The sequence below is a fragment of the Macrotis lagotis genome, chromosome 6, assembly GCF_037893015.1.
Source record: "Macrotis lagotis isolate mMagLag1 chromosome 6, bilby.v1.9.chrom.fasta, whole genome shotgun sequence".
NCBI lineage: Eukaryota > Metazoa > Chordata > Mammalia > Peramelemorphia > Peramelidae > Macrotis > Macrotis lagotis.
The window spans coordinates 87,493,109-87,520,609 of record NC_133663.1 but is presented as its reverse complement, the minus strand read 5'-3'; the positions used below and the strand labels follow the sequence as shown (position 1 = coordinate 87,520,609).

General features: G+C 34.2%; 1 protein-coding gene across 6 annotated transcripts in view; it reads left to right on the top strand.

Annotated features, from left to right (window-relative positions):
- NBEAL1 (neurobeachin like 1) overlaps positions 1-27,501 on the top strand; it is a 209,765-nt gene that overhangs the window by 88,073 nt on the left and 94,191 nt on the right. For 4 of the 6 annotated variants that reach the window (XM_074191603.1, XM_074191604.1, XM_074191602.1 and 1 more), the window contains 14 exons: positions 2,323-2,429; positions 8,166-8,252; positions 10,220-10,303; positions 12,797-12,895; positions 12,981-13,561; positions 14,099-14,231; positions 15,304-15,423; positions 17,229-17,532; positions 20,568-20,653; positions 23,926-24,015; positions 25,212-25,377; positions 25,923-26,056; positions 27,063-27,222; positions 27,320-27,422. In XM_074191603.1, the coding sequence (XP_074047704.1) occupies positions 2,323-2,429; positions 8,166-8,252; positions 10,220-10,303; positions 12,797-12,895; positions 12,981-13,561; positions 14,099-14,231; positions 15,304-15,423; positions 17,229-17,532; positions 20,568-20,653; positions 23,926-24,015; positions 25,212-25,377; positions 25,923-26,056; positions 27,063-27,222; positions 27,320-27,422 (2,254 nt within the window). The remainder of the gene's footprint in view (positions 1-2,322; positions 2,430-8,165; positions 8,253-10,219; positions 10,304-12,796; positions 12,896-12,980; positions 13,562-14,098; positions 14,232-15,303; positions 15,424-17,228; positions 17,533-20,567; positions 20,654-23,925; positions 24,016-25,211; positions 25,378-25,922; positions 26,057-27,062; positions 27,223-27,319; positions 27,423-27,501) is intronic. The other 2 variants (XM_074191606.1, XM_074191605.1) reach the window with 1 other exon arrangement.

The following is a 27,501-nucleotide window of genomic DNA, read 5'->3' as shown; positions in this document are numbered from 1 at the left end:
CTTAATAATTACCTAGCTGTGTGGCCTTGGGCAAGCCACTTATAACCCCATTGCCTTGCAAAAACTTAAAAAAAAAAAGCTATGCATACTCTTTGATCCTGTAATACTATTGTTAGCTCTATACTCCAGAGAGATCAAATAAAAAGGAAAAGGACTTATATGTGCAAAAACATAGGAAAAGAATTAGAAATTGAAAGGATATTCATCAGTTGGGGAATGGCTGAATAAGTTGTGTCATATGATTACGATGGACTGCTATAAAATGGTAGATGGAATGATTTCAGAAAAAACAATCAAAATATGCAAATTTATACGAACTATTGCAGAGTGAAGTTAGAAAGCCAGGAGATTTTTTGTGCACAGTAACAAGCATTATAATGATCCACAGTGAAAAAATTATATGTACTCTTATCAGTACAATGCAGTCAAGACAATTCCAAAGTACTCATATACTGTCTTCCTTCACAGAGAACTGAAAAACTCTATGTACATATTGAAGTATAATTTTCCTTCCTTCCTCCTTCCTCCCCTCCTTCCTTCCCTTCCTCCCTTTCTTCCTTTTCTTTCTTTCTTCTTTCCTTCCCTTCCTTCCTCCCTCCCTCCCTCCCTCCTTCCTTCCTTCCTTCCTTCCTTCCTTCCTTCCTTCCTTCCTTCCTTCCTTCCTTCCTTCCTTCCTTCCTTCCTTCCTACCCTTCCTACCTTCCTACCTTCCTACCTAACCTACCTTCCCAACTACCTGCTTACCTCCCTACCTATGTGGCTAATATTGAAAACTTTTTTTTAATGTGATTTCACAGGTGTATTTGATATTATTTACTTGCCTTCTCAGTGGATCAAGGAATGGAAATGATGGAAAGAATTTGGAACTCAAAATTTAAAAAGAAAAGAATGGGGACAGCTAGGTGGTGCAATGAATAGAGTTTCAGCCCTGGAGTCAGGAGGATCTGATTTCAAATCCAACCTCAGACACTTGATAACTGACTAGCTATGTGACCCATTGCCTTGCAAAAAAAAAAAAAAAACAAACAAAAAAACGAAAACATGCTAAAATCAAATAAATAAATAAATTTACTTTAAAAAATGATCCTGATAGGTTGGTGTAATGGACTGCATCTAATAAGATAGAATTTAATAGGGATAAATGGAAAACTCTATGTTTAGGTTGAAAAGATTATCTGTTATACAATGTGATGGTATTATGGCTAGAAAGAAGTTTGCATAGAAAAACAACTCTTTGTAGTATATTGAAACTCATGAATCAATAGTTTGTCAGACAAGTTAATGTGGTCTATGAATAGAAAGATAGTATTCAGAATGAAAAAGTTGTTCTTTCCTGGTCATACCTCATTTGGAGTATTGTATTTATTTCTGATAACTCATTTTAAGAGGAATATTAAAAAGCTGAACTGACTAACATTTAGGTGAGGTTGGACGGAACAGTGAGCATTTTATTCAGTGGACGGTTGAACATAAAACCACTAGTTTTTTTCAAAACTCAACTCAAATGTTGCCTCCTGTACTAGTCTTACTTGCTTACTGTTCCTCCCTCCAATTATTTTGTATGTATTTTATAGATACTTTTGTGTCTGTGTTTTCTCCATCTCTAGAATATAAGTTCTTTGAAAGTAGGAATTGTTTGATTTATATCTAGATAATTCCTTCCATATTAATGAATGCTCATTTACTAACTCATCATCACTGTCTTCAAATATTGTAATTTGTATATGTGAAAAAGGGATTAGATTCACTTTGCTTGGCTGACGGAGGCAGAAATGGAACTCATTAATGAAATTTGAGGGGACAGGAAGGGCATGTAGCCCTCTGACCTCATATGGAGGAATTGAAACAAAAATATTTTAGCTATAAAAACTGGAATAGGCTTCCTTGATAATAGTGACTTGTCAATCACCATAGAGTTCAATCAGAGATTGGGTGACCACTTGTCAAGAATATTGTTGTAGTGGGGATTAATGCTTTGGTAGATTTGGAACTGGAAGACTTTTAACTAGTTTAATACAAAGACAAAGAACATTGATTTAGGATTCAGAGGACCAAGGGTCAGATTCTGCCTCTGAAGTCTGCTACCTCTGGGAACCTTTGTCAAGTTACTTACCTTGTTGGAATCTCAGTTTTCCTAATTTGTAAAATGAGAGTATTCAACTCTAGGATCTCATGGTTCTTTCCTTGTGTGGATATACCAACCTTTATATGATTCCCTTCCATTTGATAAGTTTCTGTGATTATTACATGAGTGAATTTAGTAAAAGCCTAAAAGATCTTAAACCCTTTTTTACATAATCTGTTTTGTTTTTCTTTCCACAGATACCATCACAGCTATGCTAGATTGCACAGATAGGCCTGTTTTACAGGCCATTTTCCTAAACAGTAATTGCTTTGAGCATCTTATTCGACTGCTACAGAATTGCAAGGTAGTTTTTTAAAAAAATCATTCTTTCTGTCTTTAAGAGTCTGTCATTGCATTCACAGTTTTGCTCAGTTTATCATAGTAAATTTTGAATAATAAACTTTTTTCTTTTTTCTTTTTGCAAGGCAGTGGGGTTAAGTGGCTTGCCCAAGGCCACACAGCTAGTTAATTATTAAGTGTTTGAGGTTGGATTTGAACTCAGGTACTCCTGACTCCAAGGCCAGTGCTCTATCCACTGTGCCACCTAGCCAACCCCAATAATGAACTTTTCTTAGAGTTTAGTTGTGAGTAACTTTAGCATTATGAACACAAATGATTGAATGTATTAATCTCACCAATATTAGGATTTTATAAGTAGAGCTTTCTTTTTGGTATCTGAGCAGAGGTTTTAGTTTTGCAGTGAGTATAATTCTTAGAAAGGTATTTGCTTTTAGAACAAATCTTAAGAGCTCCCGAAATTACTCATTAGTCTCTGCTTTCTAGAATTATTATTGTATTTGTTATGGTAGAAGACTGAGGCCAAAGTCATTTCAATTGCCATGCAAACTGGTTTCATCATAATTTTTACTTACTCAAGTAAAAGTAAAAAGTGCATTTCAGTGATGACATGATGGTAGGGTTTTCCAGAAACATTATGTAATAAATGTTTTATTGATCTCATTATACTATTTAAGGTAATAGTAATTTTCTTTATAATATTTCTTTTTATTATATTATAATACTATTATAATTCCAGAAATTATATTTGACTTAATGATATTAAATTTTCTATAATGATACTTTCTTGAGTTGAATCAAAATAATATATTTACTCTTCCTCAGATTTCATATTCTATTTACCATCTTGTTTCATGATAACTTTCTATTTCTTTTGATTGAAATGTATACTTTCTCCTCCTAGAATACCTAGTTTTAGTGATTAACTTGATTACTACCTCCTAGAAAAGCTTTCATAGTAAGGGCTTGTACATAGAAGACATTTAATAAATGCTTATAGATTTATTTGAAGTGATTAACATGAGACTTGGGAGACTTGGAGGAGACTGGATTCAAGTGGAGGGGTTGAAGAATGATGTAACAAAGATCTGAAGGACATAGGAGGGCCTGGGATTGAAGGTGCTGATGTAGAGTAGGGAAGAATCCACTCTAGTGGAGAGGAGGTACAGATTTTGGAAACTTAAACTCTTTAAGTGTAAGAAAATGAGGGGTGAAAACAAATTTTACTTTATTAGGCTAAGCTAAAAGGCATGGCTGTCATGATTTAGTAAAAAGATTTTGAAGATCATTTTTTAAATCCTTGATAAGTTCCCTGAACCTTGTTTTCAGTTTGACTCCTGCCATGTTGGAGAGGCCTCTATTCTCTAGTCCCTAATTTTTAACAGCTCTCAAAATGAATAATTGTGTGGTAAACATTACCTCCTGGGCTGCTAAAATGAGAACAAAACTTCTATTTTGAAGAGATTTATGGGAGATGCTAAATTTTTGCTGAGATGAAAAATAACTTGTAGTATCTCAGAATAATGAATGCTTCCAGCATGGCTGTTTCTCTGATTTCCTCAGGTACTTCCAGAGGAATTGTACATTCCTTTGTACTTCTAAAGTTTCTTCTTTTCCTATGCACTTCTTCTCCATGCCAAGTACACTTTTCTATATGAGGGTTACAGTATATACAACACTGGGATTTGAGACTAGATTTCTCGATATTATATTGTGAAAAAACTCTGTTCTATTGTAATCCTTATCAGTGAAGTGTCTTTTTTCTTTTAAACTTGTTGATTCTTGAAAATTTACAAGTATTGATTAAGAGTGATTTGTGCCTGAGTTTGTGGACAATCTCTCCTTAGTTCTATTTGGCCAGAGCTCCCATGAACAATCTAGTCTAGGGACAATCCTTAATAATGTTGAAATGTAAGGGACCTTTTTTAGGGTGTGAGTGGGTAAATTTTATGATGAACTGGTTCACATAATTAGCTTAAAGACACTATTTGGTTACTAACATTTGGGAGGTGATGATTATTACCTTGAAAAGGAGGAATCTAGTAAAAACTCTTAATAGGAGCTGCTATTATCTTAGAGTAGAGAGGGCAATATCTTTGTTGCAGTTTGAAGAAAAAACTTGTTGGAATCTAAGAGAGGAGCAATTTCAGTATGAAGGGAGACTCAAAAGTTTGGAAAGGCTGTTGATAAACTTCAGAGTCTGGAGAGCCATCAGAATCCTGAAAGGCCTTTAGTTCATACTATATACTTTACTAGTTGAAGTACTTGCAGAGTTTAGCCTAGAGATGAGAAGATTTAGGGAGGACTTGATAGCTGTTTTCAGATAGACTCATATGGAGGGACAAATTAGACTTGTTTTTGATAAATGGTGGTCCTCACCACTAAGGGTTACTAAGGCAGTTATTTTTTTGACCTGCTAAGATCTTCCCATGTTGTTGTTTGTTCTTCATTCTCAAAAAAGACCATGACATTCAGGAGGTGATGCCATGACATTCAAGTGAATTGGATTTCAGTGAATAGGTTCTGTGCACAGTCACCAGCCTCACTTTCTCCTCTGGAGCCTTCTGGTTCCAGGCCAGATATATCAGGTTGACTAGAGATTACTGAATGCAGTGGGAGACCTTTTTGACCTAAGGTTTTTTAATTGATCTCAATTTGAGTGAGACAATGCATTTAGTGATTAAAGCTAGGTTAGAAAGAGATAGGGGTGGCTAGGTGGCACAGTGGATAAAGCACCAGCCCTTGAGTCAGGAGTACCTGGGTTCAAATCCGGTCTTAGACACTTAATAATGACCTAGCTGTGTGGCCCTGGGCAAGCCACTTAACCCTGTTTGCCTTGGGGAAAAAAAACCCTAAAATATATATGTGTGTGTGTGTGTGTGTGTGTGTGTGTGTGTGTGTGTGTGTGTGTGTGTGTGTATATATATATATATATAAAGTTGTTAGAAAGAGATAGGCAAAGAGGCAAAGAATGACCACTTTTACCTAGTTAAAAAAAATTAAACTGGAAGGCAAGACCCAGGGTTTCTCAGTGATTAAAGTATGTAAGAAAGAAATGAGGCAAAGAATAGCCTAGGTATGACTGAGGTGTGTGGAGTTGTCTTGGCCTGGAAAATTACTTCACTCATTTTTTTTTTTTGATGGGTTCTACCATTCTCAAATTTGGTTAGTCATTTGAAGGGACTTGGGAGAAAATTCAGGGGAGCCCTTATCTTTACTCCACCATCTTGGTTCTGCCTATCCTAGATCACTTCTTTTATTAAAGATTTTATTTGAGTTTTACAATTTCCCCCCCCCAATCTTACTTCTCCCCCTCCCCAACAGAAAGCAATCTGTCAATCTTTACTTTGTTTCCATATTGTACATTAATCCAAATTGAGTGTGATGAGAGAGAAATATCCTTGAGGAAGAAACAAAAAGTATAAGAGAGAACAAGATCAGACAATAAGATATATGATTTTTTTCTAAATTAAAGGGAATAGCCCTTGAACTTTGTTCAAACTCCACAGCTCTTTATCTGGATACAGATGGTATTCTCCATTGCAGACAGCCCCAAATTGTCCCTGATTGTTGCACTGATGGAATGAGCAAGTCCATCAAGGTTGATCATCACCCCCATGTTGCTATTAGGTTGTACAGTGTTTTTCTGGTTCTGCTCATCTCACTCAGCATTATGTCATGGAACACTATTGTTGTATTAGAAACCAGGAGGGATGGGAATTCAGGGAAGCCTGGTGGGATTTGCATGAACTGATGCACAGTTTGCTAAGCCATTCCCCAATTGAAGGACATTTACTTGATTTCCAATTCTTTGCCACCACAAACAGGGCTGCTATGAATATTTTTGTACAAGTGATGTTTTTGCCCTTTTTCATGATCTCTTCAGGGTATAGACCCAGTAGTGGTATTGCTGTATCAAAGGGTATCCTAAATTTTTGTTGCCCTTTGGGCATAGTTCAAATTTCTCTCCAGAGAGGTTGGATGAGTTCACAGCTCCACCAACAGTGTAATAGTGTCCCAGATTTCCCACATCCCTTCCAGCACTGATCATTATCCTTTCTGGTCATATTGGCCAGTCTGAGAGGTGTGAGATGGTATCTCAGAGAAGCTTTAATTTGCATTTCTCTAATAATTAATGATTTAGATCAATTTTTCATATGGCTATGGATTGCTTTGATCTCCTCATCTGTAAATTGCCTTTGCTTATCCTTTGACCATTTATCAATTGGGGAATGGCTTTTTTTTAAAAATATGACTTAGTTCTCTGTATATTTTAGAAATGAGTCCTTTGTCAGAATCATTAGTTGTAAAGATTGTTTCCCAATTTGCCACATTTCTTTTGGTCTTGGTTACAGTGGTTTTATCTGTGAAAAAGCTTTTTGATTTAATATAATCAAAGTCATCTAGTTTGTTTTTGGTTATGTTCTCCACCTCTTCCTTAGTCATAAACTGCTCCCCTTTCCATAGATTTGACAGGTCAACTAGTCCTTGTAGATCACTTCTTTAAAACAGAATTTCTGTTGTGTTGGGGTGTGTGTGTGTGTGTGTGTGTGTGTGTGTGTGTGTGTGTGTAAGAGTGAGACAGACACACAAACTGTAGTATCCAGATCTTTCACTTCTTTGCGCAGGACTTTTGTCATAAGGCTTTTGAAAGGGAGAGCCTTTTAAGAGTTATCTCTTTGTTCATTTTTTTATTTTTCCTCTCCATACTTGTTTGTTTGTTTGTTTGTTTGTTTGTTTGTTTTGCAAGGCAAATGGGGTTAAGTGGCTTGCCCAGGGCCACACAGCTAGGTAATTATTAAGTGTCTGAGACCGGATTTGAACCCAGGTACTCCTGACTCCAGGGCCGGTGCTTTATCCACTATGCCACCTAGCCGCCCCTCCATACTTGTTTTTAAGGGATGGGAAGGGGCATGCTTTCTTTGTCTCAGTCATGAATGAATGTCTGGATAAAATCCTCTTTTAAATTGACCACTGGCATAGCTAATTCCTGCCCCCCCCATTTTACCCTGAAATGTTATCCAACGGTAGCAGTGTGGATCCTGCCAAGCAAATTGTAGACATTTTAGTCAGTATCCAGTGACCAGTGTAAGAAGTAGTGCCTGCTTGAATTTTTTTTTTTTAGGTTTTTGCAAGGCAAATGGGGTTCAGTGGCTTGACCAAGGCCACACAGCTAGGTAATTATTAAGTGTCTGAGGTCGGATTTGAACTCAGGTACTCCTGACTCCAGGCCCAGTGCTCTGTCCACTGCACCACCTAGCTGCCCCGTGCTTGAATTTTTTAGCAGGCTAATATTTAGGTTCTAATCTGTTTTAAACCTTTTTTTGAATGTCTACATTTCAATGGTTGCTTCTTTTAAGATTTTTTTTTAATGGTAACACCTTTATTCAATCTAAACTTGTCTTTAATATACTGGGTCCCCCCCCAAGCCTTCAATTACCCTACTGACTTATCTTATAATAATATGGCAGGATTTTTTCTTTCCAGCTCTTCTGAATTCGGAGACAGAAATTAATCATTTATTCTGGGGATTTAAAATATAAATGAATATTAGAATTTGTAATCAGAATTTTTTTTAAATGTCTAGAAGTAATTTTGAAAAATGAAAGAATTTAGTAGTGTGCATTCTTGGATTTAATTTAGCAGACCTTGAAACCTTTCTAATCCACGTCCTCACACTTCAGCTTGTAGCTCATATATTTAATGCTCTTTTCTCCATTATTCTTGTCTCTGTTTTTAACAGCTATTTTTAAATGCTAACAGTAAGGTGGCAGACAAGAACGAGAAAGATCTTACCAACAAATTACTGACAGAAATGAATGAGGACCAGGTATCTACAAAGTCTGCATCTTGCTTAAGCTCAAATTCAAAAATAGTCAATGGGAATACCTATTCCTGTACTTTGACTCTCTTGTCTTAAATGAAATGAGTTTTTCTTAAACTAAAGAAGTTTTCTATATTGAACATTATCTTTTTTAAGTAATATTTTTAAAGAGTTATCTTTTTACAAAAATACTTATTTGAAGAATCTTTAATATGTTATATAGTCTGTATCTTTAATTTTTTTTTCAGTTTTTAAGAGATATGTACAGGAATAGGATCCTAATACCAAATGCTATAAACCTGGTGATGATTTCATTTCATTTTTTTTTTGACTTTCTTTTCTAAGTATTGTGGTGTATTGGGATCTTAGGGCTTTGTGAATCTGTGGTTGTATGTTGATTCTTTGCTTCTTGTTAAGTGTTGAGCATTGCAGTGGATATATTGAATCTAGGTGGAAGGGGAAAAGAATCTTTTTATTAATACAATAAAAAACTTGAATTTTTACTTATCAAAATTAATTCCAAATGAATAAAATGGTAAATCCATAACTTTCTAAAATAATATTTTGTATTTCAGTAAGAAAAACATACATGCAAGAATGTACTTGTCTATCATAATATTTGTCTCTAAAATGTTAGATTGTGATAGACAAAGAATTTGGTGCTCTTGTATTGATCTTTCCTTAATATGTAAATTTACTAGTAAATGATAAATTTTCTTTTTATAAAAGGTTGATTGGAAAAAAAGGACTTTCAGAGTTGAAGCAATATTTCTAAAAGGGAAAATTTTCAAATTAATTTGAAGGTTTTAATTCTCAAAGGGAAAATTTTCAAATTAATTTGAAGATGTTAATTTCTAACAGAGGACTTAAAATATTTTTTATACTTTATTAACTAACCCCTTTGAAATGGAGTTCAAGACATATTTCTCCTCTGTAGCCATCTAATTTCAAGATTCTGCAATATTCTACTTTAAATGCAAATGAAGCTATTGGAAGGTTCAGTGTCTTATGTCATTTGATGGAGGCCTGGACTGATTGGAATTTTTGTTGAAGAGTACAGCTTCCTATACAACAGCAGTATGTTAGAACATTCACTCCCTATCAAAAACTCTTTTGTGGACCAGAAGAATAAAGGAGCCTATTTATAGTATAACTGTTTTAGAACCAATTCAGTGACTTACCTGATCCCCTGAAAGCATTTTTTCGGTATAGTAATTCTTTAAGCTTTAAGATTTGAGAATTGTCAGTTAAGACTGATGTAGGTTTTCATTCCCAGTATTTATTGGTAAAATGCCCTACACTCAAATGAACATATTCCGTATCTTTGAAATGGTCTAATATGTGATAGACATGTATGACACTTATTTATTATCTGTAAAAACAATCACTTTTGGCATGAGCCATTTTAATATTAAAGGTGTCATCAACAGTTGTATACCATGCATGCTTCTCAGATGTCCAAAATTCTGTTTTTTATTTTAAAATACATGATTATTTGCTTGCATGTTAAGATTAGTTGATTTTTATTCAAAAATACTGTATAATTAATTAAAAATATAAGAGCTGTAAACTTAACAGTTGTTATGTTTTTAGCTATTTGGGGGAAAATTAAACTTCAAAAAATATAATTTTAAGCAACAATGATAGCATAATAGACTTTTAAAATTGTAAACTTTCCTCCCTATTGAGATTGTCCATTAAAACTGAGTGAATCCTAGATTTTTGTCTTTCAAACACTTTAATATGTGAATGTCAACTTCTTCCTAATATGTCTTACTTTTTTTTTTGCTTAGTAAGTGAATTTTCTTTCAGGTTGTGATGTCCTTTAATCCATGTCATTGGGGAGGAAGGTGATAATATGTTCTGTAATTGCCTTTTTCCCCTACCCTGTTTGAAGAACACAGTTCTTAACTCCTATTGAGCTAATAAACCTTTAGCTTGTTTGTTTTGAACATTGTTTTCTCTCACTCTAGGTATTTCAGGAACAGTTGGATTCTTTGGCTATTTCTACCATTCAGGCCCTGACAGCAGTGATGAACAAATCTCCAGCTGCTAAGGTGTTTTTATGTTCATTTGTAAAATTATAATAATTAATATTTATATAACAACACATATAATCTTTGTTATATTTAGTTACTATTAATAATTACTATTTTATTTATTCATGGTTGCTAAGCATTCTGACATAGTCTTAATCTGTGCAGCAATCCCACAAAAGAGGTACATCAAACCAATATTATCCCCTTTTTATAATCATAGATTTTTATAATAAGAAGATTTAGGGAATGTTGCACTGCTAGTTAGGAAACAAAGCCAGGAAATGAATCCTCATCTTTAGACCTCAAATCTAATATTCTTTCTGGCCTTTCTTGTGACATTTATTATCCCTCTGTATCTCAAAATTCTGTTCAGCATACACATACATACTGTGTCAGTCCTGAGGTGAATCAATTCTAGAGTAAAGACCAAGAATCACAGTTTACAGAACATCAAGAAATAATTTAGGGACAGTAGGAAGTTAGTAATTATTCATCAAACTTTTAAGCTTGTTTTACCAGAAATTGTTTTGTGCTAATTCTAGGAATACAAAAAAAAAAAAAAAAAGGCCAGAACATGGTTCTTTTCCTTAGGGAACTTAGACTCCAGTGGAGGAGACAATATGCATATAACTTAGTACTTATTAAATAGATAAAAGTGTAAAGGTAACCAAAGAGTGGTACCTGGAAAAGGTCTTCTGCAGAAGGTGACATTTAAGTTGAATCTTGAAAGAGATTAGGCAGTTTGAATATAGAAGTGCAGAAGAAGCTTCCAGGCATGGAGGATACCATGAAAATATTTGGAGTCAGTTATGGAATGTTTTATATGAAGAGAAATAAATAGCCAGTATAGGCTGGACCTTTATATATGATTAGAGGTGCAAAACATAAGAAGCCTGGAAAGGAAGAAGAGGCTAATTAGGAAAAGCTGTAATTGCAAGTGTTGTATGATTGTTCTGAGACAAACATCTGTCCAAACTGATCTGGCATATGGATCACTACTTAGTTGTCCAAGAACTCATCTCACCCTCTGACTTCCTTTTTCTTTGTATTCCCTAATAATTGTATTTCCATGTTATGCTTGATACTCAGGTTTAGAAACCTTGCCATGAATATACTGTTTAAAGTGGATCACTCCTGGGCTTCATCCAACACCCAGAAGTTTTTATAAAGTTAGTCTTGCAGCATAGCCTCAGCAGTTAGCATAGAATTTAGGTTCTAGTATATTCTTTAGCTCCCCTTAGTACTTGACCAGATCATGAAATTTTGTGCTGCAAAGAACTTTTAAAGCATTTGAGACTGTCTTCTTTTTTTATTTATTTATTTTTTGCAAGGCAATGGGGTTAAGTGACTTGCCCAAGGCCACACAGCTAGGTAATTATTAAGTGTCTGAGACCATATTTGAACTCAGGTACTCCTGACTCCAGGGCCAGTGCTCTATCCACTGCACCACCTAGCTGCCCCAAGACTGTCTACTTTTTAAAGATAAACAGACTCATTGAGGTCAAATGATTTACTAGTTACCTGCTGAAACTCCTTGAATTATTTCTCCTCAGATTTGAGGAGGGAAAAAAAAGGGCGCTTATTAAGTGTCTACTCTATAAAGCACTGTGATTAGCATTGGAATACAATGACAAAAATGAACAACGTCCTTAAGGAGTTGGATTTTTTTTAGGCTGTACAACATGTAAACAACCAAGACAATTTGAGAAGTACAGACAATGAGGGGCATGTTAGAAGGCTTCCACTAAGGGGAGGCTTATAGAAAGCAAGCTAAAAAGTCTAAGAGGTGGAGGTGAGGAGAAACCTGTTCTTGGGGGACATCTTGTCTTCAGGTCAGAAGCTTGAGAGGGAAAAGCAGGTCAGCCTATTTGATGGGAAGAGGAGTAATTCAGAGTAGGTTTGGAAGAGTTGCATTTGGTTCCATAGGAAATCAAGAGCCATTTCAATTTGAGTTTTGAGTAGGGGAATCACATGGTATTAGACTTGTGCATTATAAATATTTTTTTGACAGTTATATAAAGAAAGAGTTAGGCAGAGGAAGAGTTTAAGGTAGTTACAATTGTACTTTGTATTAATCGATTGCATTTTTATGACCTACACTATGAACTTTATTTTACCACTTATTTTGGAATTTGAGATTTTTGTAGGTTAGAGTAATTGGAAATTCAGCAACGTTTTTTAAGAATATTATATTTCAAAGTATAAAAATTTAACTTATTCAGGGAGAATATACTTTTCCTTCACATTGATGACTAACTGGCCGTGATTCTTGAAAGTCTGCACAGAGCTTTATACATTTTCTCATTTCATTCTTGCTACAGTTTGTATGTAGGTATTCCTTATATAATTCATATTTTACAGATTAGGAAACTGATGCTTAGTGTCATATCTTAAAGAAAGTTAAAGAAAGTTGGAGTCAGAATTTGAACCCAGGTTTTCCAGATTCATGTCTAGCTTCTCCCTGCTGCTACCCTTCCTTTTTCCATTATTGTTCTATTGTATTTTTTTTAGGAGGTATTTAAAGAACGAATTGGTTATGCTCATATGTATGAGGTATTGAAATCCCTAGGTCAACCTTCATTGGAATTGCTAAAAGAACTTATGAATATGGTGAGTTATTTAAAATTTTCTGTTTGCTATAAGATATTAAACAGCAGCCTTATCAGAATTTTTAACTTATGATTTATCTTTGTAGGCTGTAGAAGGGGACCACACATCAGTTGGGATTTTGGGCATTAGCAACGTCCAGCCCTTATTGCTGCTTATCCAGTGGCTTGCCGAATTAGAATCACATGACCTACAGATATTCATCTCTGACTGGCTGAAGCGAATTTGTTCTCTTAATAGACAGAGTCGAACTACTTGTGTCAATAATAACATGGGTCTCAGGATCATTGATACTCTTGCTTCCCATTCTTCACTTCATTGTACTTGTGCTGAGAACTTAATTGCTCTCCTTGGTTCTTTGGGGAGTCAGTCAATGAGTTCTGAAGAGCTCCACAGATTAATAAGACTTCTGAGAACAGATGATTCCAAGAAGAGCCATTCTTATACCATTCCTGTATTGCGTGCCATCCTGGCAATGGCTCGCAAGCAAACTTTAGAGAGTGCACTTCAATATTTTAACTTGTCTCATAGTATGGCAGGTCTTTCTGTACCATCCATTCAGAAATGGCCAGGGTCTGCCTTTTCCTTCAGTGCGTGGCTTTGTTTGGATCAGGATCAGTTGCATACTGGAGGCTCTATCAAGGGAGGGAAAAGAAAACAACTGTACAGGTACTTACTTATCAAAGTTGTGGAATATATTTACTAATTGTACATGTGATACTATGCTTTGGTGCACTTTCTGAATTTTGAAATACATCAGTTTCAGAGTTTCTATTTTTTAAACCCTTCATTTATTAAAATGTCTTCTCAGTATGTGTAATATTAAAAAGCAGTCACATGGCATAAGGTCTAGACTGCCAACCTTGGTATCATCCATTGACTTCAAGGTTAGGAAGTCATGGATTGAAGTCCTACCTCTGACAGATACTGGAAATCTGACCATAGGCAACTCATTTACACCCAGAGACAGTGGTTTTCTGGAACTCTAACTTGCAAAGCAGGTGCTGACTTGCCAATTCCATTTTTTGGTGTTCCCTAGTTCACTGAAATCACAGGTCCAATTCTCCCTCATTTCCCAGTCTTCCTCCCCCCGAAATTGGGATTAGCATGTCAGAATCCTATTTACTATGTGAAGACTAAATGGGCTTGATGACAATGAAATATAATTTAAACTAGAATATTACTCTTGATTTTCTTTTTAAATAGCTTTTTTACAGCAAGTGGCATGGGCTTTGAAGCATTTCTGACTTCTTCTGGAGTGTTGGTGGTGGCTGTGTGTACCAAGAGAGAGTATGCAACTGTTGTACTTCCTGACCACAGTTTCTGTGATTCCCTCTGGGTAAGGCATCTTGAATCAATTTGTGGGTGCCCCTATTTCAGGAATTGTACTCCATCTTCATTTGTAAACGGATTTATATGCTCTTTGAATACTCACCTAATTAGTGCTGTCTATGCTGGGGTAGTGTGAGTAATTTTTATCTTTTATTAGGTATCAGGAAATCTTTTATTAATTCCTTGGAAAAAGAAATATTGAGTGAAAATTAACTTTTTTTCAGTCCACTGTTAGCCAGGTTTAGAAAAATACATTATAACTCTTCATTGTTTTATTCTGTGTTTTAGAACTTCAGTATGCAGTTTATTCTTGTCTTTTTCATTTTTTACCAAATATCATTATTCTGTTTCTAAAGTTTTTTTACTCCCCTAATGTAACTACTAAATTATATATATATGTTTTTGCTTTCAAAAGAAACTTTATTTAAAAAATAAAACAAACAGAATGCATAACCATGTACAAATTGTGACTAGATCATCTTGAAACTATTCCTCTAGTTGGAACTCTTTGTTTTTAATCTTAATTGGATCAGAATTTTTTATTAACACAAGTACTCAAAAATTCTATTGATTGCTTGTGCAATTATGCCTTTTTTGAATAAAAGTTGTTTCCATTCTCTTCAAAGACCTTAATAATTTCTAAAAGAAAATAATAAGGAAGATTTCTGCAAGATGTTTATAGTTTTTATGTTGAAGTATAAGGAATAAAAAAGCAAAAATCATTAAAGATAATGAAGTCTGTTGCTTTTTATTGGAGTTGATGAAAGTATAATGGAAATATTTTATTCCTATCTATTTCTAGGAAATATATATGAATATTTTCTTGAAATCACTTAGGATGATATTTTTCCTCGCTTTGAGAAAGTTATAATCATTGTTAGCCATATACATACATACATGCATACATACATATACATATATATATATATATATATATATATATATATACACACACATAAATTTTTTAGATGGCACAAACTTTTTTACTTTTTAAAATATTTTTGAAATATTTGAAAGTTTTAAATACATAAACTATGACTAAAAATACCCTAATTGACTGACTGTTTTTGCTTAATCAGCACAACATAACCATTGTTCATGTGCCTGGAAAAAGACCCTTTGGCCAGAGCCTTGTCTATATCTATGTCAATGGACAGCAGAAGGTTTCTGCCCCTCTCAGGTTTCCTGCAATGAATGAAGTAAGTACATACAGCAACTCTACTCTCTCAAAGGCCCATAGTACCTGTCAGTGAAGGGCATTCTCAGGTCTGTGCTGAAGAGTTTCAGTTTAATATGATTGTTTCTCTCATACCTAACCAGGGGAGAATACTGTGGTGCTATTTACTTCCATTTCCTCAACTGTAAGATGGGGCTAATAAGATCAGCTACTTCCCAGAGTTTTGTGAAGATCAGATGAGAGGATATAGAACACTTAGCATTGTACCTCAAATGCAGTAAGGTGCTTCATAACTGCATATTTCTTTTCCTGCCTCCTCCCCTGTAGAGTGACTAGCTCTAGTGTAGACCCTCAGCATCTCTTGCCTGCACTATTTCAGTAGACTTTTCATTTATCTCTCTGCTCAATCATCTCCTCTTTCCAGGTGCAATTCTTAAAATATAGGTCTGTTTTTATCGCTCTATACTCATTGAACTCCAGGGACTTCGTTTGTGCCAGAGCTGATATTTGAATCTGAGGGTAATCCAGGATTATATGTAAGCTTCAGCAGCACCCCCAGAACTTTACCAAGCAGCTCTTTCCTATTATTCCAGCCTCCTTATATATTACTTCCCTCTCTGGGCCTTTGCATTGACTCTCTCCCATAGCTGGAATGCTTCTTGGAGTCTTTCTTCCAACATTTATGTACAGTTTTTTTTTTTTTTGGATTCCTTCCTCCCACAATTACTTGGTGACTGTGTTTTATATATATATATATACTGATGATATAAATGAATGTGTTTTTTCTAAATTTCTGAAGGACAGAGACTCTAAGAGTTTTGCCTGATGTCACCAACACTGGTGCTTGATGAATACTTGTGGATTGATATTTACCAAGACTCTTAGTGAATCTATAGAGTAGTGCCACTTAAATCATTTTATACTTAAAATTTGCTAAGGAAGGGGCAGCTAGGTGGCGCAGTGGATAGAGCATCAGCCCTGGAGTCAGGAGTACCTGGGTTCAAATCCGGTCTCAGACACTTAATAATTACCTAGCTGTGTGGCCTTGGGCAAGCCACTTAGCCCCATTTGCTTTGCAAAAAAAAATTTTCTAAGGAGTAGTGATAAATAGTCTAGAAGCATTGAAGAGCCATCTTTTCAAATAGTTTTTATCTGACCTGTGTATTCTTATTTAAAATTTTTTTTGTTATTCTGAACTTGACAAACATTTCCAAACATGAATATTTCCATATATAGAAAAGAAAAAATGAATTGTGTCTGAAACTATGATTCTTAATATATAAAAGTTTATTATAGATCTTTTATTTAGAAATTATTTAGCTTGTTAGTCTCAAAACCAATAAATGGTATTTCCTTTAGAACCTCCTGTTTTCTTCTGTGTATTTTTCAGAAAATATTACAATGACCTTTTCCCCTTTTTCTTTCTCCTTTTTTTGGCATCTCTTGCTAGTCTTCTGCCTTCACATCACAAAACAAATCCATTCATAAAACAAATCCATTCATTGCCCAGAATATTCTTTGTTGAAGGCAAGGATATAGGTATTGGAGTAGTTATTAAATTTTTCCTTTGAGTTTAATATCTTTTGCTTACCTTCAGAACTGTATTTAACAGTGTGACAATTTTAAAACAAAGGTTAGAAAAATGATATTTCTACTTCTATTTTGGAAAACCATAAAAGTAAAGCCCTTTGATGTTTATCATTTTAAATATGGTTATTTGTTATTTTGATATTTTGGCTATAACTTAATTTTAATTATATAAATGATATAATTGAAATTTTTGAATAGTTTGAAAATTTTATAATAACATTTTCTTTTTTTTCTTAGCCTTTTACTTCATGCTGTATTGGCTCAGCTGGACAAAGGACAACTACACCCCCTCCATCCCAAATCCCAGACCCACCTTTTTCCTCTCCAATTACTCCTCACCGAACATCATTTGGTGGAATTCTGGCTTCAGCCTCCTGGGGAGGAACACCTGAAAAATCAGAGTTGCTAACCAAGTTAATTTCAGCTGGGACTCAGGATAGTGAATGGGGATGTCCAACATCTCTTGAGGGTCAGCTTGGGTCAGTAATCATCTTCCATGAAGCATTGCATCCTCCTCAAGTTAAATTGTTATATTTGGCAGGTGAGTATGGAAAGGTGCACAGCTTTGTAGCAAACTCCCCCCCCACCCAGCCTCATTAGTATACTTAATTACAGGTAGAAGAAAATATAACTATTTTCTCTTCAGGAAACTGTGATTTTATCTATATGGATAGCTAAATGCAGTTGCAACCACTGCATGACTTAGGAGACTGTTTAATGACTACTGTAGTCTAAAATACTAATCATGTGGTGACTAGTCCTTTGTAGAGGAACCTCTTAGAACTTTGTTTTTCTTCTAGCTTGTAACATACATCTTGCTTGTCATGTACTCAAGTCTTTATACCTTGTGAGACTTTTCTAGAGTTTGCAGTTTTCTGGAATTGTCCTCAACCCAGGGTTACTTTCATGGTGTCAGACTTAATGGATGATGATATACTTTGATACTATAGTTTTGCAAAAGTAAATAACCATTCTTTAATTTTTTTTTAAGAAAAAATTCAATAGGGTCGGCTAGGTGGCACAGTGGATAGAGCACCAGCACTTGAGTCAGGAGTACCTGAGTTCAAATCTGGCCTTAGACACTATATAATTACTTAGCTGTGTGGCCTTAGGCAAGCCACTTAACCCCATTTACTAAAAAAAAAAAAATTCAATAATACTGTATTTAACATTTGATTTAAATAAATTGATTAAACAAAACATGCATAATTATTCTACATAGCAGATAATTCTATTACATATAAATTAATATAACTGAGAATCCATGATGAGATTAGAATTTGACATTCCATATTTAAGTTAAAGGGAGTAATCTTTTCTGTTCTCTTTTGTGTTTCTTTTTTAAAGTTTAATTTTTTAAAATTAAATTTTGTTCTCACAAATTCTTTTTTCTGCATTTCTCTCCAACTCTTCATTGGGAAAATAAAAATTCCTATTAATAATATGCATATAGTCAGCACAGCTAGGTGGTGCAGTGGATAGAGCACTGGTCCTGGAATTAGGAGGACCTGAGTTTAAAGCTAGCCTCAGACACTTAATAATTGCCTAGCTGTGTGACCTTGGGCAAGTCACTTAACCCCATTGCCTTAAATAAAAATTTAAAAGTAATATGCATAGGGGTAGATAGGTGGCGCAGTGGATAAAGTACTGGCCCTGGAGTCAGGAGTACCTGGGTTCAAAGCCGTCTCAGACACTTAACCTAGCTGTGTGGCCTTGGGCAAGCCATTTAACCCCATTTGCCTTGTAAAAACCTACAAAAAAATATGCATAGTCAGGCAAAATAAATTCCTTAATTGGTTATAGTTGGGTCTCATTTTATAGTTAGTTTTTCTTACTTTTGAACTCAGCATACTTGAAAAATTTTAACTAGAATTTAGTCTTTTGTCCAGTAGCTCAGTATACAATATCAACAGTTAAAGGATTATGTTCAGAATATTCTTTATCAGAGTCTGAGATATTTAAATAACATGTGACTTGAGGCAGCTGAAAAATTGGTGTTAAAATTCCATTTTTATTTGAAAAATTGGAGTATTTAAAGAACCTTTGTAATCTAAAGAAAACGCAGTAATATTATAGCCTTTCAGGCAGGAAGATGTTCAAGTGCTGCTTCTAATACATGTAAGCTCTCAGCTTTCAGTACCTTGTATTCTAGACCCTTAGCCTTTCAGGGTTTAAGTCTCTTCACTGAGACAATAAGATTCAGGAGTGATTGGTCTGTCTGTGGAGGGGTGGAAGATGGACTGATGGAATTGCAGGTCTAGGGTAGATTGGAGGGGGGGGGGGCCAGAAACCCAAAAGAACATCAAGTTAGACCAGAATTTAGAGAGATTTTCATGGGCTCAGAGTACAATTTGCAGTCAGTAGTGAGTGGAATATTCTCAATAAAATCATTTCAGGGTTAATATTCCTAGTGAAATCCTCTCAGGGTTAAGAAATATTAGAGAAAACAAACAATTATTCTTAAACTATTTCTAGAAGAAAGACCCTTGTGGATACAAAACAGGTGACTCCCTCTCCTAACTTTTGATAAAACTATTTTTACTGACTAGGAGGATAGTAAACTTTTCCTGTGAGAAAAGCTTACATTCCAAAGAAGCTTATAAAGCCTCTTGTTTGATGATAAGATTTTTTTTTTTATTGATTAGGAGGATAGAAAACTTTTCTTAGAAAACCTTGCATATCCAGAGATTATTTCATTTGGATGGACATAGAAGTTATTAAAAGTCTTTTTTGGTATTTTCACCGTCGGGATGGTGAGGTAATATTTTATGAAAACATTTTATTCTTCTCTTTGTTACTGTATAGATTTTTTCACATAAAGGTTATAACTCTGAAGACCCACCAATTGGGTTGGAGGAGAGGGGGCTACGGAGGCAGGATTATTCTAAGCTATATAATCTTGCTTGGTTTGAATCTAGGTTTTAGCTCCTTGATCTTCACTACATTGGTGAGATTTGGAGCTTTGCCTTTTCTCTCAAGAAAAAGCCAAAATAAGCTTTTTTTTTTCCCTCTTTTTTTGTGCAGTCAAGTCTCTCAATACTTATTTATTTTTTTTTCAATACTTATTTTTAAGTGGATTTTTATGCTACATAGTAGGTTTAGAGAACAAGGAATCTATGGTGCAATTGATATTGTTAGAATGAACTTTTCTTGGCTTTGAATAAATTGGAAGAGATATGAAAAACATCCTAAACCAGACCTTTTTTAGCTCCCCTGTTTAACAGCTTGCGCAATACTCTGCTACGAAGTGGGTATGCAAAGAATGACAAAACCACAATCTCTGCCCTCTCATTGTTATGGGGAGGGCAGGGAAGGCATGTTCAATATACAGTCAACATAAATGGAAGATTATTCCAGATCAGGGAAGACCTGTTATGAGGAAAAGGTGGGATTTGAGCTGAACTTAAAGTAAATCAGGTGATAGAGGCAAGGAAGGAAGAGTAGTCTTGTCATGGCAAAGAAAGGGAATGGAACTGAGAAAACAGTGTTGTGTGAGGAATGCTATTTATATACCGTTACATAGAACATATCAATATCAATCTGCAAGAATGTAAAGTGTTGTGATTTTTTTTTCAGGTCCAAACTGCTTAAGTCCTTGGAAAGTCCCAGAATTTGAAATGCCAGATCTGCCTAGTAAAATTCTTCTTTACTACACACCAAAGGTTAGAAAAAGTTTTTTGTTTAATTATATATAGACTAGGTAGTTTTCAAAGGAAGCTGGGAACCATTTAAGTGAAATCCGATTCCAACTAATTCCATGGGATATAAATAGGTTTTATTTCCACAGAGCAAACTGACCCGTATAACTTTTTTCCCCCAGCATCATGTCTTTTTCTTACATAAATTAATGGTAGTAAATATTATATGTCCATAGTTAATATACTCCTCAAGATCACTCTTTCACTTTTCAGAATTGAATCATTCTTTAGATTTGCTTTGTCTAATAGATTGACTATGTAATCTATTTGTCTCAGTCTCTTCTGTAAAATGACAATAATAGCATCTATCTCCCAAAGTTTTTGTGAGAATCAAATGAGATCATATTGGTAAAGCTTTTGCTACAGTACCTATAACACATACACATACATATACTATATAAATGCTGATCATCAATACTGTTATTCAGTGAATCCACTGGTGGAAAAGAAATGACATTTCATTTCCCATTCTTGCTCATATTTCTTCAACTATTTACATGTCATTTTATTTTGCTGAGTGATTGAAGTTTAGGTAGATTTTTCTAGTGGGAATGATTTGGAAAGAATGGAGCCTCACTTTCTGAGAAATGAATTTGTACAGTGTGATGTTTTACAGACATTGGTGATCAATAAATGTTTGTTGACTATTGAAAAACATGCATGTTTACAAAAACTCTGAGATATGGAATGAATATATTTATATCTATATTTATTTATCAATATATTTTTTGATTCTACTGTCTTGAAACAGTAGAACTAAATTTATAAAATTGAACCAAAATGATAGAATTGTTTATAGAGCTGCTAAAAATCCAACTTTTGGGTTGAAATACTATCTTTTCCACATTTTTCAAACAGAATGCTAACCTATACTCTTAAAAGATAATGGATTATAGTAGTCTATAGCTCTGCTTTCACTGATGAAGAAGTTGAGGCCCAGAGAATTTATCAAACATGCCCAGGAAGCCAGGTTCTGAACCCAGGTTGTACAGCTTTGATAGCGTTCTTTCTATTCTACTACACTCCTTTGAAATCACATTTGGAAGCCAAATTATTAATGATGGTGAAGTAAAAAAAGGCAAGCTTGTCAAGTCTATCATTCCTAAAGTCCCATTGTACCCTATGGTGTTTCTACAATCATTGATGCACAGGGTGAGCCAGAAACACTAGGTCATCGCTATTCTACTCGTGATCCTTCAAGGGCAACAAATCTGTACTGGGCATCTGCTTCTCTAGATATATTTGGTTTTTAAAACAGTATCTTATTCTTTATGATTTGCCCTTAAAGAACCTAAAATCTAAGAAAACAAGCTCATATCCTGAAGATAAAAATCTGTTCCAATAAATACCAGAGAAGTAAAAGTAATCAATAAATATTTCTTAAGCACTTCTAGGAATTGGAGTTAATATTTAGTTCCTTGCCTTTAATGGACTTAAATGCTGTTGTAACAAACAAAATACAGAGATGTTGAATACACAGAGTTCATCCAAGGTAATATAGGAGAGGGATTAACAGCTGGGAGGAATTTGTTTAACAAATTATTCACATTCTTATTTTTCATTTGATAACCCATTGTACTACTGCAGTTTTCCCTCTTTCTCTGCCTTTTTAAATTACTGCCCTTTATTGTAATATACTCTCTATTGCTGTGTAACTGGTTTATTTTTCCCTCCATTTATGACATTCTCCCTTCTGCCAATGTGACTGTACAAGTGGACTCCCAAGAGAGACTCCTCTTTTTCTGTGTAGTATACCAATTGCTTTAGTTTCTTTTTGTGTTTTTTTTTTTTTGAAGACTCCCTCTTTTTCTCCTACAATCCTGAGCTTCCTTCAAAGCACATTTCAGGTGCTACCTCAAAGGAAGTCTTTCCTGAATACCTCTCTCTGAACCCTCCTCTCTACTACCTAGTTGTTAATGCATCTTTTAAAATTGTTTGTATAGTTTCTTTATTTACTTATCTGTAAATTCTATCTATCCCATGCCCCCTCAACCCAAGAGGGTAAGCTCTTTAAGGTTAAAAATGATCATTTTTGTCTTTGTGACTACACTTTATATTAAAGCATCATGAACATAGTAGGTACTTAATTTGTTGTTGAAATATTCACACTATTTTGCCAAACTGTTAAAAGAGCTATTTTAATACAACAAATTCTCCTTTACAAAAAATTCCTTTCTCAGATCCCTAATGGTATAATAGAGTCAATAATAAGAGTCCTTGATTTTCTGCCTAGTTCATTCTAGGCAAAGCTCTTATACTCGTGTTACTCATCTCAAAAACTTAAGAACCTACCATATGCTAAGCATTAAATTAGATACTGAAGCCATATCAGAATTCTTTCTCTAAAGGAAAATTTGTTGTAATATAATGGGAGTGGGGTAGGGAGGAGAGGACAAAGTGCTGAAAGAAATCTGATGCAGGAGAAGATAACTTTTGTTTTAGGTTCTATGGACGATATAAATAAAAGTAAGATGACCTTCAGTGAACTTGGAGAAAATATTTTGATATAAGAAAAATTGATCTTGCTTTTCTGTTGGAATGGAATCTATTTCCAAAGATAGCTTGCTCATTCTCAGACTAAATATGAAATTACATTTTTAAAAATTAGTTCACTGAGGGATATAATGAACATACCTAAATCCTTTCAAAATGATTTCTGAAATGCCTCATTTAGGTAACTTTATTGTGTAGAATGGTGAGGAATAGCTATTGATGTCTTGAGGGAAAATAATTCTTTTGCCTGTAATTGATCTTTTAATATTTGATGTTTTAAACCTTAAAATGATAGTATGCAAAAGAGCCTTGGAGCACATCTAAACTCCTCATTTTATAGTTAAAATATTTTTGACTCAGAGGGCTAAAGTGGTTTGTTTAAGGCCACACAGCTCATAAGTGCTGGATATGGGTCTAGGTTGAGTCTAGACTTTTGATTTACTGATTATTTTGCTGTCCACTAAATTGACTCCTTTTATTTTTCGCAATTATTTTGGATGGAGTCATGGTATAAAATGATGTTGCTATAAAGGAATCTCCCTGGAGTTTGGATCTGATTCATATAATCAAAAGGTAAACAGAGAATGACAGTCCTAGAGTTTATGGCAGTCTTCTATTTAAAATTAAAGTTTAATATGCCCTTGCTACTTAGATAATTATTCTTTTATTAGGAAAGCATTTATTAAGTACCTACTGTTAAGATTGTATTAAAGTGCTATATTCTGTTTTTCTTGGAATCTTAGGCCTGCAGAAATTCTATCTGCCTTGATTTATCAGTCAATTGTTTTCATGGAAGATTAACAGGAAACAAAGTAGTGAATTGGGACATCAAGGTAAATATATGATAAATTATAAGTTTATATGAATTTGATGGTCCTCTGTTAAAGAATTTTTGTTAACATAGCACTATCAATATTATCTGAATTTTGAGTACCAGTCACAATAAGATGTTTTGAATTGATATTTATAGTGGCATTTCTTGAAAATGAATAGAATACGGGGCGGCTAGGTGGCATAGTGGATAAAGCACCGGCCCTGGAGTCAGGAGTACCTGGGTTCAAATCCAGTCTCAGACACTTAATAATTACCTAGCTGTGTGGCCTTGGGCAAGCCACTTAACCCCATTTGCCTTGCAAAAACCCTAAAGAAAAAAGGAAAATGAATAGAATATTTGTGGAAATAATGCAATTTTGATTCACTAAAAGTGATTTTTTTTGTGGATGAGTTATGACATCCAAAATACGTTGTTTTAACCAACAATCTGTCTAAATGGAAGTAAGTTGTCTTGCCCAGGACTTTATTTTTAAGATCTTTTTTAGGTTTAAATAAAAAATAGTAATTACATTAAAGTGAAACACAAATTACAATCTGTTTCTTCACAGGGAAGAGATACTTTTCAGATTGTGAAGCTTCTTCTAATTAAATCCAACAGTTGGTGGTCACAATATTATTTGGACAGTTTTGCAAAAATTCTGTCCCTTTGATATGATGATAAGTTGCTGACTTTTTTTTTAATTCATCCAATTTTCTTAATTTTTGTCAAGGGGGTTTGCAATAGTTCAGAGAATCTTAGAGTATAGGAAGTACTCACTAAAAAAAAAATGAGTTACTTATTTTCTTTACCTGGTAGAGAAGAAATTTTGACCTTTAAAGAGGACACAGTACTTTTGTAGTTATCACAGAAAAATTAGATTTCTCCTAGAGTATTCTTGGCTTGATGTTTGCCAATACTTAACATAACTAAGTTCACAAAACTAACTTTATTTATTTATAGAAGGTGATTATTTCCTCCTATGTCTACATTTCTAGTGGTTGACAGGTTGTGGTGACTTGGATTCTCACTGGGGGAAAAAATTGACTAGGCTTTCCCCAGATAGAGCCATAAAAAAACCTATCACCTAGCCATTTTTTCCTATAAGATTTATCTTTCTTAAATATCATTTATAAAAAGGTGTAAATTAAAGCATGTCAGTGCTATTATTTTTATAGTTTTTTATTTTCTAGATAAAATTTTCATTTTGTTTTTTAGGATGTTATAAATTGCATTGGTGGCTTAAATGTCCTCTTTCCACTATTGGAACAAATCAGCTTTTTTGATGGACAGATAATTGAAAGAAATAAAGAAAGTGTGATTCCCGAGATGATGACACCTGTAGAAGGAGACTGGGTAGTATTAACTTCCACAAAAGCTTCAGGTACTGAAAGAAGATGGACATGAAGAAATGTTTTTGTAAACTGGGAATTAAATAGATTATTAATTTAATTTATTCATCATATGCTAAGTTAACAATGGGATTCCACTTCTTTTTTCAGAGATAGTTCAGAAAGTTTTATGTATAAAAGAAAATTAAAATTTTTGAAACTTTAGAGATTTAATGTGTTATCGCTGCTGTTAGATAACAAAAGCTTCTACTTAGGGCTAGTTTCCCTAATATCATCTCATTTTGGAAGTAAGACAGCATTCTGAATTTTTGGAGGAACAAATTGACCTGGTTTGTGCATGTGCGTGTGTGTGTATGTGTGTGTGTGTGTGTGTGTGTGTGTGTATGTATGTATTCTGAATTGATATACATGTGTATATGTGTTTGCTTTCTTTGATACTTATATTATGTAAATACACGAATAATAAAATTAACTGACCAAAATTGGTTCCTAGTTACAATTTGCAATATGAAATGTTATAAAATAAGAATGATAAAATAATTATTATAATGTGCTAATTCTGCCCACAATTTTACAGAGTCTAGACTAGAGAAGAATTTAATTGCAATGTTTATCTTGGTGATAAAGCATTTTATTCAGAGACACCCTATCAATCAAGAAAATTTCATTCACTCCCATGGAGTTGCAATCCTTGGAGCCTTACTACAGATGGTAAGCAAGTATGTTATTAAGTAAATTTTGATACTTACCCACAAAACAGTTCTTTTTGTCTTTGCATCTATCCAATAGACTTTGGTAAAATTTTTAGTCATTCTACATGGTATCACAAATAAATCTTTGTGCCATTTTAAGATTTATTACTTAAAATATTTTGACACTGTAAATCTTTTTTTTTTTTTTTTTTTTTTGGCTTTTGTGAAGCAGTAGAGTTAAGTGACTTGCCCTTGCCCAAGGTGCTTTATCTACTACATCACTTAGCTGCCCCCAACACTATAACTCTTAATAACTTTAATTGTTTAAAATTGCACTAAGATTTTTGGGCACCCTCTGTAATGGGAAGTTTGCAAAATATCACATTTTTATTTTATTTCAGTTCCTAGTATTTGTGGTATTGAATATAGTTTTGACACTGATTTTCACTTTTTAAAGTGATGGAAGACATCTTGCTTTTGAAAACCATACATTAGAATTTTCTGATTAAACCTTAAGAATTGCTTTGATCTTTTTATTTATTTAGGGCAGTGGGATTAAGTGACTTACCCAAGGTCACACAGCTAGGCAATTATTAAATGTCTGAGGCTGGATTTGTACTTAGTTCCTCCAGGACCGGCACTCTATTCACTGTGCTACCTAGTTGCCCCGAATTGCTTTAAATTTAAATATTTTATACATCTGTTTGCAGTATTGCTGTAAGTTGTTTTGATACTAGTATACACAGAAAAGGATAAGAAAAGTGGTGTTTGAAACCAAAAAAACCTGGGTTCAACAACCTCACCTCCCCATCCCCACAATACACTCTGACTTAGCAAGTAAGTTTCTCTCACAATGCCTTTGGCAACTACAGGTTTCAGAAATGGGGACATTTATTGGTAAAGGAAATAACCTCTAACTATAAAATCACATGTCTGAACAGTAGTTTTATTAAATGCTGCAAACAAAATTATTCACTCTCCAACTTTAAACCTTTCTTTGAGCCCTATTATTGTTTGGATTTTAGGTTCCAAGTAATTTAATGGATGTGAATGTATTAGTTGCGGTACAGCTACTAATTGAGCAAGTATCAGTGGAGAAAAATGTACAACTTCTGCAGCAAATGTATAAATTTTTACTTTTTGATTTTCGTATCTGGAATCGTGGAGATTTTCCCTTTCGGATTGGTGAGATTAAATAAAATTCTGTTTAGAAAAGAAATCTAGCAATTTATGTAGTATCTTCCTTTTGAATGAATCTTCTAATAATAAATTTTTATTTTAGGTCATATACAATATCTTTCAACCATTATCAAAGATAGTAGAAGGGTCTTCCGAAAGAAATATGGTGTGCAATTTCTGTTAGATACACTTCGGATTCATTATGGGTATGACATTCTTGCCTTTCAGTTTGTACAATATTCCTCCTTCATTCATTACCCTAATTACCAGATTATTTATTTTCTA